The 14,170-nt window shown below is 43.7% G+C and overlaps 1 protein-coding gene across 2 annotated transcripts; it reads left to right on the top strand.

The window, feature by feature from the left end:
* Window positions 1-581: 581 nt before the first annotated feature.
* nrf1 (nuclear respiratory factor 1) lies at window positions 582-12,641 on the top strand (the record flags this gene model as incomplete). 2 transcript variants are annotated; one of them, XM_079236185.1, is made up of 11 exons in its annotated part: window positions 582-683; window positions 818-962; window positions 1,562-1,676; window positions 1,836-1,962; window positions 2,135-2,275; window positions 4,962-5,120; window positions 5,347-5,553; window positions 5,664-5,762; window positions 6,087-6,244; window positions 8,508-8,629; window positions 12,368-12,641. In XM_079236185.1, the coding sequence occupies 11 exons, from the start codon at window positions 606-608 to the stop codon at window positions 12,526-12,528; spliced, it is 1,512 nt and encodes a 503-aa protein (XP_079092311.1). In that variant the 3' UTR covers window positions 12,529-12,641. The 2 variants fall into 2 exon arrangements, with proteins under 2 accessions (XP_079092311.1, XP_079092310.1); XM_079236184.1 differs by having other exon boundaries at window positions 606-674.
* Window positions 12,642-14,170: the final 1,529 nt, after the last annotated feature.

Below are 14,170 nucleotides of genomic sequence, written 5' to 3'. Positions count from 1 at the left end.
TTGTCACAACACTCCCAGGGGGGGACAAGGTCATAGCCGTCTACACATGTAGACAGGAGGTGGAAACTCCCATGACCTCTAGAACAGACCTGCACGGGTAAGAAGCTGGTCCACTGTTCCACGGCCAGGACGGAATCTGCATCGATCCTCCCGAATTCAAGGTTAGACAATTGGTCGGAGCCTCCTTTCCAGCACCCTGGAATAAACCTTCACGGGGAGGCTGAGCAGTGCGATACCCCAATAATTGGAGCACACTTTCCGGTCCCCCTTCTTAACAATGGGAACCACCACCCCGGTCTGCCATGCCACAGACACTGTCCCCGACCGCCACGCGACACTGAAGAGACATGTCAGACAAGACAGCCCAACTATGACATCATTGTGCATATGCAATAATATGCATCTGCTAAGGTTTATCACTAGCCAATGAAGCAGGAATTACTCCCCATACAAGTTCTATGCCATTAATGAATATATGGAATTTACTGGCACCATGAACAGGTAAACCAGTTCCTATCATTATCTTATGCTACATCTCTTCTGTTCCTCTTTCTCTCCTCAGTCTTTGTGCCGTGGATCCAGCTGTGTAGACAAGGTGGCCAATCATGGATGAGCACGTCGTTCACCAGACGGAACACATGACCACCATCGAGGCCAGCGCCGTCAGCCAACAAGTTCATCAGGTGCACTTATCAACCGAATAGTTAGACAGTGGAAGAATGAAGAGACAGACATCCTTCTTCCCATTATTCACAACATATTTAAAATGTTTTCCAGCTAGTTAAACCCATTGTACTTGGATCATCACTGTGTGTAGGTACACGTGGCCACCTTTACGGAAGCATCCATGATGAGCGCTGACGAAGACTCGACGTCTTCGCCAGATGATGATCCTTATGACGACACAGACATCCTCAACTCGGCTGGCACTGACGAGATCACCGCACACCTGGCGGCCGCAGGTACATCTAGACTCGACCCGGTAGCGAGAAGCCGAGCATTTGGTGGATCCAAGTTAGTGGGAGTGGGATTTATTTGATAAGAAGCATCCAAGAACACTAATGGAGTTTTCCCAACCAGTGTTTGGTAGACAAACGGGTGATTTTATCTTGCATCTCTGGTGAATTCTGCTGATCCAGTAAAACATCCACAGCCACCTGAGTTCAGTGTAATGCTTTTGACTGAACAACAGGTGGTGCCAGTGGCCTGTTTAGTGGAGGCGGTGCCACTCTGCTGTCTTGCCTTCCATCAAGCTACTGATAATGCTTTTTTTCTTCTTTTTCTCTCTCTCTTTCAAATTGTGAAGGGACCAAATGGTGCCAGTTAGACACAGTTGCAACTCGGGTCTATTTTAAATGTAATTGTATCCTTTTTGAAAAAATAATTAAAATCAAAACCAAAAAAGAAGATTGAATTGTGCTGACTGTACATTATTGAAAGCTCATATCAGAGAGGGGGGGAAAACAGCTTTCAAAGACAATTTAGAGAATATCCTTCATTCTTATTACTAGCCTCTACTTTTACTAACAATAAAAAAAAATTCTCTCTCTCTCTCTCTCAGGGCCAGTAGGCATGGCAGCTGCTGCTGCTGTGGCAACCGGTAAGAAAAGAAAGAGGCCTCACGTCTTTGAATCCAACCCCTCCATCCGCAAGAGGCAGCAGACTCGTCTGCTCAGGTGAGCTTCAAACACCAATAGGCCAATAGTCCCCTGTGCCTCCATGTATTTCCCATAGTATGTCACTTACAGTACCCGATATCCTTGTCCACTCTCAGACAGAGTTGGTGTTGTACTTTTACTGTGAACCAGGAGGTAAATGATGGTTTGTGCTTACAGGAAACTGCGAGCCACCCTGGATGAGTACACCACCAGAGTGGGCCAGCAGGCCATAGTGCTGTGTATCTCTCCCTCCAAACCCAACCCTGTGTTCAAGGTGTTTGGTGCTGCTCCTCTGGAGAACGTGGTGAGTGTTACAGTCAGCCGGTATTTGCAATTATTTGTCTTTTTTTCGCTTGATAGGTGACTCAAATGTTAAATGATGATCAAAAGGAAGTCAACCCCTTATCTGTTAACAATTAGCAAATAGCTACAGCAATGAACTAAAACTGTGCCACAACTGTTTTTCTATCCCTCAGGTGAGGAAGTATAAGGGCATGATGTTGGAGGATCTGGAGAACGCTCTGGCTGAACATGCCCCCGCTTGTGGAGACCTGGCCTCGGAGCTGCCCCCCCTCACCATTGATGGCATACCTGTCTCTGTGGACAAGATGACCCAGGTCAGGCTCAATACTCTCTCTGCTTATCCATTGTGGTCCAACATAATATGGTCCAATTAAACAGATGTTCCTTTGTAGAAACTGACAGGTCCAAAACTCCCTTTTGGTGTCTGAAGCACAAACACAGTGTCGACGGTCCCAGCAGAGGGCACTAGTTGGCCACAAATCAGCTCACCGTTTGTTTTTCATGTCCATTGTGAGTTTAGCTAGCAATTGCATATGAATCAAGGTTAAACATTTCATTGCAGCTGTTTTTACATGTCCATCAGTGTCACTTGATTAGTTTGATTCTTTCGTGTTTAACCAGTAATTATTTCTAAAATACATGAATAGATTTTCTTGGTAAAGTGGCACTTTGACATTGTAATTCAGGCAGACAGTATGCTTGATGAATAGGTAGTGTTGGCATCTGAAAACAGGCCAAGTCTCCTCTCTTTGCGAGACTTGCTGTGGTACCAGTGATCAGCGAGAGGATGTGCAGAATACACTGATCTTGGTAGATCGCACACTGCAACATTAGCACCATTGGCAGCTTGAGTACTCTCTTCACCCCAGGGAACCCGGCTTGTTTACTCTTCCATCCCAGGGCTGCTGACGCATTCTCAGGATCATCGTCAGAGTAGCCGGCATGACAGTGTCCCTCAGAGACCGTCCTCACCCCTGGGAGCACGGTGGCCAATACCAGGGCCCGGTGGGTCCTCGGAGGGCAGGTGTTGGTTTATGCTTGTTTTTCTGGAGGTTGTAGGATGAGATTATCACGAGTAACATGTTGCCTCACTCAGCTTGGCCAAGCCAGGTGGAAAGGTGTGGCTGTGTTGTTTTTTTTTTAGAGGCATGTGTGCTTCCAGTGTTGGAGATGGCATGTTGTACAGTCCCTGGAAAGGTTGATTGTCGTTGGAAATAATAAGTGTGAAAATGAGAACTCTGCAATGAAAGGGCGCTAATTTAGACTTTGCACTCCTCATCCTTATCAGCAAGGCCTTATTGTTTAAAACAGCTAAAGAAACCCCAAGTGAGGTTTAGTAGGCCCCGGCCAGTCTGATATATGGAGCATCTGTAGCAGGTGATCCTGGGTCTAGCCTGAGCCCATAATTACCCCCTAGCCTTGTTAGGACCAGGGACCCTGCAACATAGCCGCCTCCCTAAATGCTGATTGAACCATTGCTTGAAGGATTAGAATGGGAAGGGGGGTGGAGTGGTGGGTGCGCGCTCAACATGCCACTTAACTCACTCGCCACTGTAATTAGGCCATCTGGCCTAGCACACATGCATCCACACACATTCACACATGGATGAGCCACAGGTGGAAATGCAAGCATCTTTTTGCCACTAAGTCCGTCTTTCTGGGGTTAATCCAAGTTGTTCTGTCAGTATGCCAAGTGTTGGCTGAAGTGAAGCCCCTTTACTGAAACCACCGGATGTGTTGTTCCAAAGCTGGTGTGATTAAGTATTGGCCATCCATTTTCTATCAAGATCCAATTTGACACATCTTGGTAGTTTGTGAGTTTAAAACAATAAGGGGGTTTAAGGGGGGGGGGGGATGGATTTATTTCTCCCAGAACCAAATTTAGCCCATGATGTCAAGGCAGGCAGACGCTGCAGTGCCTCATTGTGCAATATAATCCCCTGGTGATGTTTGCATATTATCAGGACACTGAGGACATTGGCACTAAACCCCCACCCCAGCCTGTCAGTGAGTGTGAGAGCATGCTTGTTCTGGAAGTGGTGATGGATAGGCATGCCACCCACTGCCACACGGGAAGTATATATACTGGCGGATGATCAATAGCAAGCAAATCCGATTAGATTAAGACCCCCACTCATTCCCTGCTATGGGGCACAGTGCAAAGTTACAGAAGCCTCTCATTTAAACATAGCAGACAAAGCAACCAACTATTTTTAATGAATGTGTTCCTGTAAGACAAAGAATAGATTTCCCAAGATATTATAATACAAAACTATATAAACTCTCAATTATTAGTAGTAGCCCCAAAAATCTGATAATTTCCTCTTTTACAATTAGTGACCACAACAAGCCCTTGCTCTGAAGAACGGACTATTCGAGTGCCGCTCTCTTGACTCCAGGGCGAAGCAATCAGCCCACGATTACAGCAGCTTCTTTAGTTCCAACGACCTGCACTGAAGACGCTTGGCTTCCTTACTTCATCGTTTGTGAATGGTTCACTCAAACAAAGTGGACAAGCACTCCCTGATACAGTCATTATACAATAATGAAGCACTAACTTTACACAAGTCCATAATGTAGCACACGTCCTGATTGACCAAAGTAAAATCTAGTGTTTTGTTTGACATTGATTTTCTTTTTCACAATATTTGCCAGCTTAACCTTGTTAATACGTCCCGCTGAGTGGGAAGTTGACTGCTGAACTGTGTTGGTTCACCCCCTATGTTCCCATGGTGTCTGTCTGACACATCAGGCTGGAGCCACGTCCATAGATTGGTCCGTTATTAAACATGATCGCATTGTTCTCCTTTTAGAAAGCCTGTTTCTATTTGCAGGCCTTGACCAACTCAGCACCCGTCAGCGGGTTCCCAATCAATACGCGCCTCCTGCTGCCTGCTCAAGGGCGTGTGAGCTTATGTGTGTTTGAGAGAGACACTGCAGTTTTCCACTTTGGAGTTTTGGTGTCATCTCTTTTTTCCATGTATCTCCCCTTTGCCTCAGGCCCAGCTGCGAGCGTTCATCCCTGAAATGCTGAAGTACTCGACGGGCCGAGGGAAGCCTGGCTGGGGGAAGGAGAGCTGCAAGCCATTGTGGTGGCCAGAGGACATCCCTTGGGCCAACGTCCGCAGTGACGTCCGTACAGAGGAGCAGAAACAGAGGGTGAGCGAAATACTGCGGTAATGACATCCTACTTGGATAATTTGCAGGGAAATACTGGTTTTCGTCTTAAGCCTGATTTATCCACTTTTCCGATGGAGCGAAATAGTTAACAAGCAAGTGATTCTTCGTCTCTTTTTGTACATTAGGTCCCAAAATCAATGCCGGTAGTCCTTAAACAAGTCTGGAGAACAATTTGCCGTATTAACTTGTATTTATGTCTCCCAAGGTGTCTTGGACGCAGGCGTTGCGGACCATCGTTAAGAACTGCTACAAGCAGCATGGCCGTGAGGATCTGTTGTACGCTTTTGAGGACCACACGCCAACCGTCACCCATCACCATATGACCACTGCGCAGAGTATCGCTCACCTTGTGCCCCAACAAACGGTGGTACAGACCATCAACAACCCTGATGGAACGGTCTCGCTCATCCAGGTACATTTTAGTACTTGTGCACAAATCACAATCTGTTTTAGCCATTCTGAGGAGTGATACATCATCTGTTCCCATTTCTTAACTTTTTTCAATGGACCCTTTTCTCTCAGGTTGGCACAGGACACACAGTTGCCACCTTGGCAGATGCATCGGAGCTGCCCGGTGTGACGGTTGCGCAGGTCAACTACACCACCGTGACTGATGGAGAGGTACAACCTCATGCACACGACACATACCACAAATCACTTTTGTATTACTACAGCACACACAGACTGTAGTAATAAACTCCAAATCAACTACTTTCTCATTTCCTAAAACGCATAAATTGATAGATCTAATAAAACAAGTATGCCGCAAATTCAGTGCAGTGTGTAAAGCGCGCTCATCGGGAGCTGTCCGTTCAGCACCACAAAGTCAAAACGCATGCCAGATCACCAATAATCCAATAACAGTCAGTGTCATGCAATCTGTGTCACCTAACCTCCAGATACTCATTTGTTTTCCTTGTGAAATTATATATTTTCCCCCTGCAGGTGGAGCAGAACTGGGCCACCCTCCAGGGCGGCGAGATGACAATTCAAACCACTCAAGCCTCAGAGGCCACGCAGGCAGTAGCATCCCTGGCAGAAGCCGCAGTAGCTGCCAGTCACGAAATGCAGCCAGGAGCCACAGTCACGATGGCGCTTAACAGGTGAGGGTGGGAGATGGCTTTAGGGGAACAAGGCTGTTAAAGTTAGAAGTTAATTGCATCTTGATGTTATTTAGGTAGCTTTCATCTTTCACTTTGTATGTCTGAGGGCAACGTTAGAAAGGAAGGAAGGCATATTCACAAGGTTCTTCAAGAGATTGGAAACATTTATGTTCAGTTCAGTTAGTACTGAATTAAAAACCGTAGAACTGCACACCCTTTTTTAACATACACATACTGTAGTGTTCAGCGTTCACTGACGTAATCCTCAAGGGTTTTCAGTTACTGGCGGTGGAGCCATCAAAACATCACAGTAAGAAGAATCCATAATTATTCAGGCAGCCATGACAACTGGATGAGAATGGCACAACTGTCAGGGCAGGTGACCCTGGAGGACGAGTCCACTGCCTCTCTTCCTAGTCCAGCATCTAATTAATTGGCTTGTCGCTTTTATAGAGGCGGGGTTCACAATTCCATGTGCTAATGGCTCAGTATGATTTTGTTTACTAAAATGTCTTAAATGCTTGGTTACACATAACATAGCATTTAGAACATGTACTTGTTCCAGTAATTAAAAGACTGTAAGAGTTTGCAGTATGCTGACCTTTTGTCTGCAGCGTTTGGAAATGCAGCCACTCTAGTAATAATAGATGCACAAGGGTTGTTGTTGGTGTAATGCTTTTCTGGAGGGAAATCAGCAACACACAATTATATTCAGATGGGATCTACCACAGGATCTTAAATCGTGTCCCATGGAGGGCCAAGTGCCTGCAGGATCTGATTGCAACGCAAGAATACAGCAGGTTGAAAGTGTGCTCATGAATAGAATTAATTGGTATTCTTTAGCTGCAACTAAACTGTAGAGGTCTAGCTTGCTGGAGCCACTTCCCGATCTACATCTTTGATGTTCATGATCTTTCATTTTGTCAGTAAAGGTTTTAACTTGCCAGATGAATCAGTCAGACTTGCTGAGGTGCTAACATCTTCACTGGTTTTTCGCTGCAGTAGTGTCAAGGCAATCATTTCAGATGTGTATGGGTATGTCCCATTGGGGCTTGTTACCTGCACCCACCTGTGTCCTTCTTCCCCTCCCCTGTTTACCTTTGCCAAGCTACTCTGGGCTTTCTGCTCCACAGGCTCTGGAACATTGTGTCTCTGCTTCCCATTTCCAGAGGGAGAATAGAGGCTCTTTCTCCCACTATCTTTTCTGCTGTGTGGATGAAACCATCTTGTGTTCCAAAATGTATTGCTGCAAACCCATAGACTTTATATAAGAAGCGGACGTGGTCACTGTGACGTCCCCTATTGGTTTGTGGACTGCTCCATCTTGGCTTTTTGCAACCAGAAGTGATACGATAGGCTAAATACAACTAAACGCTGACGAAAACATTTTTAGGCAACCAAAAATGAGCTTTCGTGAACTGAAAACACACCGTGAAAGGGTTAAAGTTCTAAGACGAAAACATCTATAGCTGCCAACGCTGTCATAAAGACCTGTCAATCACAAAGTAGCCACGCCCTAAAGCATGCCCTGCTTTATCCTCTGTTTTACTCTGAATGGGACCATAATTTACTAATGAACATCATGCTGTGTTGAAGATGACTTGACACTAGTAAATGAGGCTATAAACTCATGTTTACAATGTTTATACAAAATGCATACCAATACGACAGCAAGAATTATCATTCAATATCTGTATTCAAGGCTCGATAAGAATTATTTTACAAATGTTGCCAGATTTCACTGCTATTGTCTCACCGAACAACATCCAGTTGGTTGTCATTCACTTCCAACAGTGTGAGTGCATCATTGCTGCTTACTGTCTCCGATTGTACTCTCTTAGCTCTGCCTCCCCTTATCTGACCGTCTGAAGTTCTATCTCAGATGTGATTATCAGCCAAGCTGTGAACAGTTCCATTAGTTCATAAGGAAGCTGGTGCGGTAATAGGCTCGTGGTAATTCCACTGGGTAGATCTGCTCAATAAAACTGCTTTGTTAGACCCGGAGCACCTGGCCTTTCGGGAGATGTGACAGATTCTCCATAAGTCCAGACTAGAAAAGCCTCTTACAGCTCATACACTCCTACCACTTCACCCCACATCTCTATAATAACCCTTGCCTTTGTGAGCTGACTGCGCGGGCATGTGTGTGTGTGTACTTTGCTTTGTATCAATGATTGTATCCAGAAGCTTAAGAGTACATCCATCTTTTATTTTTATTTTAATGGTCCGCTATAATGGCTGTGTGTGTTATTGTGTGTTGCAGTGAGGCAGCAGCCCATGCTGTTGCGACGTTGGCAGAAGCCACCCTGCAAGGGGGAGGGCAGATTGTCCTGGCGGAGACAGCCGCTGCTGTTGGAGCACTGGCAGGGGTTCAAGATGCAACAGGTAAATATTCACCAATGACGTAATCACCACACAAAATACACCGCATGCACAGTATGAAGTCTCTTTTGTTGTGATAACTTGGTATGTCGCACACTAGCCGTCATTAGTAAACGGCAAGTTCGGCTGCTAAAACCAGAGCTATGTGTGTCTAAAAATCACTCTCCTTTATTCAAACTCCCAATATAATAGACACGCAGTAGTTTACTTTTTAGTGAGCTGTAAACACCTATAATTATTTAAATCTGTTTCGGGCAGTTAGATAATTTTTGACATTTTTACTAATTGTGTTCCCCAGCCAATGGCATGTCTAATTAGTCTCACTAAGTTTAAGCTTCCCTGCTGTAGCACTGCGGCCCCTGAGCTCCTACGTACACTCTAATCTACTCTGTGCTGATGTGGCAGATGGTGTGCTTTTTTGCGCGTGCATCTTGGAGCAATACTCCCTCCTTTCAGTGATACCTTAGCTGTATGACCCCCATCGCCAGCCTCCTCACACGCACACTTCATTCACTGCTGTGGCAATGTGTGTCTACTGGGATTGGACCAGTTTGTAATGACAATATCAGGTCCTTGTTCGATTGCATTGACCAAAGAAAAGTATCTGAATGTAAAGTCAGTGATTAACAGTCAGTGTAGTGGCCATTTGTCCAAGGAATCAAACATAAATCAAAGAAAATAAACAAATCAAAAAGCCACTGACACACTGTGGGTATGTAGATTACGTAGCCAAAAGTCAATTTTTTATGATATTTATTGTAACTTAACAAAACAAACAAAAGAACAAAGAAACTCCCCATGCTGCCTCTCCTGTGCTGGTAAAAAATATCAGAGGCCTAACCAGGTGCATCCTGGTCCTGTACCCGCCTACTCCTATATATAAACCCCTGGTGCCCACAGCATTACCCAATTAATAAACCAATAAACAATCTAAAGACTAAGTAAACGACTACAGATAATTAACTAAACCAAAAAAAAATCAAAAGGAAAAAATATCCTAATGCATCAAAAAAATCTAACCTAAATAAGCCAGTCGCGACCAACGAAAATAATTAATCAATACTACTTGTGAGTACAAATTATTTAATATCCAATAAATAGCTCCTACAATCAGTGTGTACGCCGCTAATCCGAAGCTGATGACTAAAAGACTGGAACTGTCAGGGGCCTATTCCACGGGGATACATATATTCATGTGAAACTAAGCGTGAAATACATGTTTTCTGGCCTTTCCATTTTATCTTTAGGATTTTTTTTAATGTTTATTTGTTATTATTGATATGGTCATCCTGTCATATTGATTATTGCTGGTGCTGAAACAATTCAATCATCTCTTTTTAGAATACTGAGGCTATGAATCATAGTGATTTATAATGGATGCAATGATATAAACAAAGGTTTAGTTCCACACATTTAATCAGCTGTCAACCTTTTTTCTTATGTCTATCTTCTAGTCAGCACCATCCTACAGTGGGATAAACACACACAAATACTACTCCAGGATCCTCATGGGCTCCTAAGGAGGGCCAATCCTCTCCATTATCAGTCCATGGTCTAATCACAGAGCCAGCTGTCAGCATGCAACCCCATGTTCCCTTGTTCGGCTTTGTACATTCACACATATACGTGTAACAAGAATATAGTTTTTTTCTAAATTAAACAAGTGTATCTGCATTCCTTTTTTTCTTCGCTCAGTGTGTGGCATCATTTATTTGGAGAAGAGGCTTTAAAAGTGTGTTGAAAGTGTGCAACAGTACAGATTGCTGAAACCAAAGTTGGGATTTCTTGCATTCTTTCGAGGGAATGTTCGCTGTGGCAGTATTTTATAGTTTATTTCATAATATACAAAACCAGAAACCAAATAGGATGTTAAATGGCAGGAATCGTATTGGTACCCCTTGGATGTTTCCATTGGCTAAACCAGTTTTCAACCTTTTTTGACAAACCAACAACCAAAAAAAATTACAAAATGTCACATTGTAGCATAATACAGCATATATGGTAATTATTGCGCTACCTACTGGCATGGAAGAGTATTTAATTACTAGGCCAGCTACTATATTGCAGGCTCAGACACTCAACATCAACAAACTACAAACAACAAATTATTTGCGGCAACTAAATAATATTTTATTGGAGCGATTAAGTGAAATTGCCCATTTTCCCACGGCACATCTGACTATCTCTCACGGCACAGTGGTTGAAAATCACTGAGCTAAACAATTAAACTTTTTTATGAAATCTGGTTAGTCAAAAATACATTTAATTTCATCAGAGAAAGTACAGTATGTACAATGTATATTAGCAATACTAATGTAATTTCAAGTTATTTAAATCTAACTTCCGAGCCTTTTGTAGTTTGACATCTTGCTTCCTTAAACCATGAGGAGTCATTTGGCAGCAATAGCTCTCTTAAAAAAACTAATGGAGCTGCCAAAGCCAGTCCTCCTCCTGAGTATTGACCTTAGCTAATCACTGAAGTGCTACACGGTGGAGTGGAGGGCTCCGTTTGAAGTGCACCGGCCCAGACGACGCTGATTGGCTTGTGTAGTGACCCTTCGCTGACACAGGCATGCAGACACACACTAGTACATACACACGGCCACACACCACATACAACCCTCGATGTCTAAGTAACAAGGTTCGAGTGGCCAAATGAGGCCCTTCTGTACGTCACTGTGCCAGGCCCAATGCCCTCTTCCCTAAGCTCCCCTCCATAATCACCGCCTGCACAATTACCTGCACCAGCAGAACTCACCCTGTCACAAATCACTGGCGAGTGGGCTGGTCAAGGGCCCACATTAGAGGGCCAACAATTACAAACTAGCCCAACAACGGGGGCCTGAAAGATGAATAGCTGTGAACGTGCATTGTATATTTTTGTGTTTTTATTTTCTTATTTCACAATATTGTAGGTATTGAAAGGATACAAGTCCAGTGTTATAGCTCACATTAATGGGAGCGGGCATTAGCCACTGCCATCCCCTCCACTGACCTTCTTGCCTGCCTGTGACACTGACAGCTTGCAGAGCCCACGTGACTGCAGCAGTAATCCCTACAGACACACACACACACACACACAGCTGGGCATGGCGGAAGGGAGCTGAGAACCATTCATCAGAAGTACCGTCTCTGTAACATGGCTGCCTCCTTTCACAAACCACTACCTGGACGTGACTGCCTCCAGAACGCCGTTTCAAACACACAGTCTCGTGTCAAGACAACCTCTGGCCAAAGACTAATGATTATTTTCTCAACGATTTTCTTTCAGTCTATAACATTTAAATCTCAAATAGTTATGTAGGCCCTTTTCCAGAGACCAAGGTGATGCTTTCACGTTGTTTATTTCATCCAAACAGTACAAAATGCTGCAAACTCTCACATTTCAGAATCTCGAAACCATCACATGTTATGCAATGATAAATTACTTGAACGATTAATCAATTGATAATAAATGCCTGTACGTTCTTTGAGGCTTTCAAGTTCTTCCAAGGCGTCAAACGCTTGTTTTATCTGACAAAAATCATATGGGAAAAACACCAACTGTTCACTTTTTACATTGTTGCATGCCTAAATGCTACCTAGTACATTTTATTTCAATGTATTAACCAATGATAATGTATTAGAATGATTAGAATGACAACTGTTTGTAGCAATTGTAGCTACTGGGATACTTTGCATTCAGGGTAACTGTGCTGATGCTGTGCTTGAATCCAACAGATCTCTGCTTCTTCCCCTCAGGTCTGGTCCAGATCCCGGTCAGTATGTACCAGACCGTCGTGACCAGCCTCGCCCACGGCAACAGGCCCGTCCAGGTCGCCATGGCACCTGTCGCCACACGCATAGATAACACTGTCACGTTGGACGGTCAGGCGGTGGAGGTCGTGACCCTTGAACAGTGACAATTAAGGCCCTGGAAGGAGTAGGAAGCACTGATCGGCCGCCGTGGGGATTTGTTTCTCCTACTTTTTCCAGATCATCACGCTGTGTACAATGTCAAATATATTTTAAATGTACATCTGCAGGAGAAGTCAAAATGAGTTATCAATGTGTTTACTATGTAAAGATATTGTTTTTGTTGATGTAATTCTTCTCCCAATTAGCTTCATGTATTTTTTTTTTATTATTTTTTTTTAGCTCTGTGATGTTGAGTGTTTAGTATTTATTTCTTTACAATGAACCTTTACTTCAAAACAAAGATGAACCAAAAAGCCCAGAGGAAAGCCACCACTGCTTCACCCACAGTGTGTAACTATATCACTGTTATGAATTTTCATTATTGTCTCTGTGCTTGACTGTTTTGTTTTTAGGATGCATTTACAATTCAGTGTCATAGTCAGAGACCCGCCTCTTCTGTTATGTCCTTGATCACTATTCTAAATTTCACTGTTTCCACCTCCACCTAAAACTCCAGCATTTGCGCTCCCAGACATTTCTCACGTTAGATTATGAAATATTATGTTGAAACATCTTGTGTGCTTTTCCCTGTGCTGTTTTAGTGTAGTCCACGCACATGCCAAGATTTGTGAAGACTCAGGATTTACATCGAGCTGTTTTTTACTGCTGGACTGCTGAGCTTTCGTCATGAAGCAGACATTTTGTCTACCGGATCAATTTATTTCCAGTGCATGGATAGGGGCACCCCTTGGTATGTTATTTTTGTAACATGAACATGTATGTCACTGAGGACTTGTTGGATCACTGCATCACTTTGTATATCACAGAAAGTTCATATACTTGGACCGGGGCTGCAGTATGTGTGATGCTAATATTAAACATCTTGCAACCAAACATTTGCTTGCCAAGAATCGACTTAGTTCAAAGCAGCTGTAAAAGTTGGTTCAACTCTCACCACTATTTAAAAAATAAAGTCCAAACTGTTTACCATTCCTTCACTTTCTCTCTTGATTTTAGTCGACTTTTTCTGCTCTCGTCAAGGAGTCTATTTCCTTACCTAGACAGACAGATGACACCTTCAACTAGTCAAAGACTGATGGATATATCCAATGATATACCACCATTCAGTTTTGACCGTATAAGAATGAAGTAAAACTGAAATAAAAGAATGATCATAAAGGAAATACATTTTGACATTGACCTCATAGACACATGTCCTCCATGTATTATATGCCTCATAAAGCCTGACAGGATCAATGACCTATGTCCTCCGGCAATGCCGAAGGTTGTTGGAGAGACTTTGTACTAGGCGTAGAGATTATTTTCATCAAATCCATCCTCGGGGGATGGGGAGTCTGGATCTGTGGAGACGGGAGCCAACGGGAGAGCATTCACTACACGGAGACCTCCACCATGAACGTGGTCAAGACTTCCTAGGTGAACTTTGATGGGCCAACCTTCAGCAGCATGGAATGCAGGATGCACCTTATGAGTTATTTCAGTCACTACCTCGTATGTGGTGGGTGCAGTGGGCCGAAGACCCATCTTCATCCATTGTTGTTCAGATAACCTTGCACTTCCTTGTTGCTGCTCACTGATTCTATCTGCAGTTCTCTGCAGGCGCTGAACAAATATGCATCACAATAA

The sequence above is a fragment of the Taurulus bubalis genome (genome assembly GCF_910589615.1).
Source record: "Taurulus bubalis genome assembly, chromosome: 20".
NCBI lineage: Eukaryota > Metazoa > Chordata > Actinopteri > Perciformes > Cottidae > Taurulus > Taurulus bubalis.
This window is presented reverse-complemented; position numbering and strand designations above follow the sequence as displayed.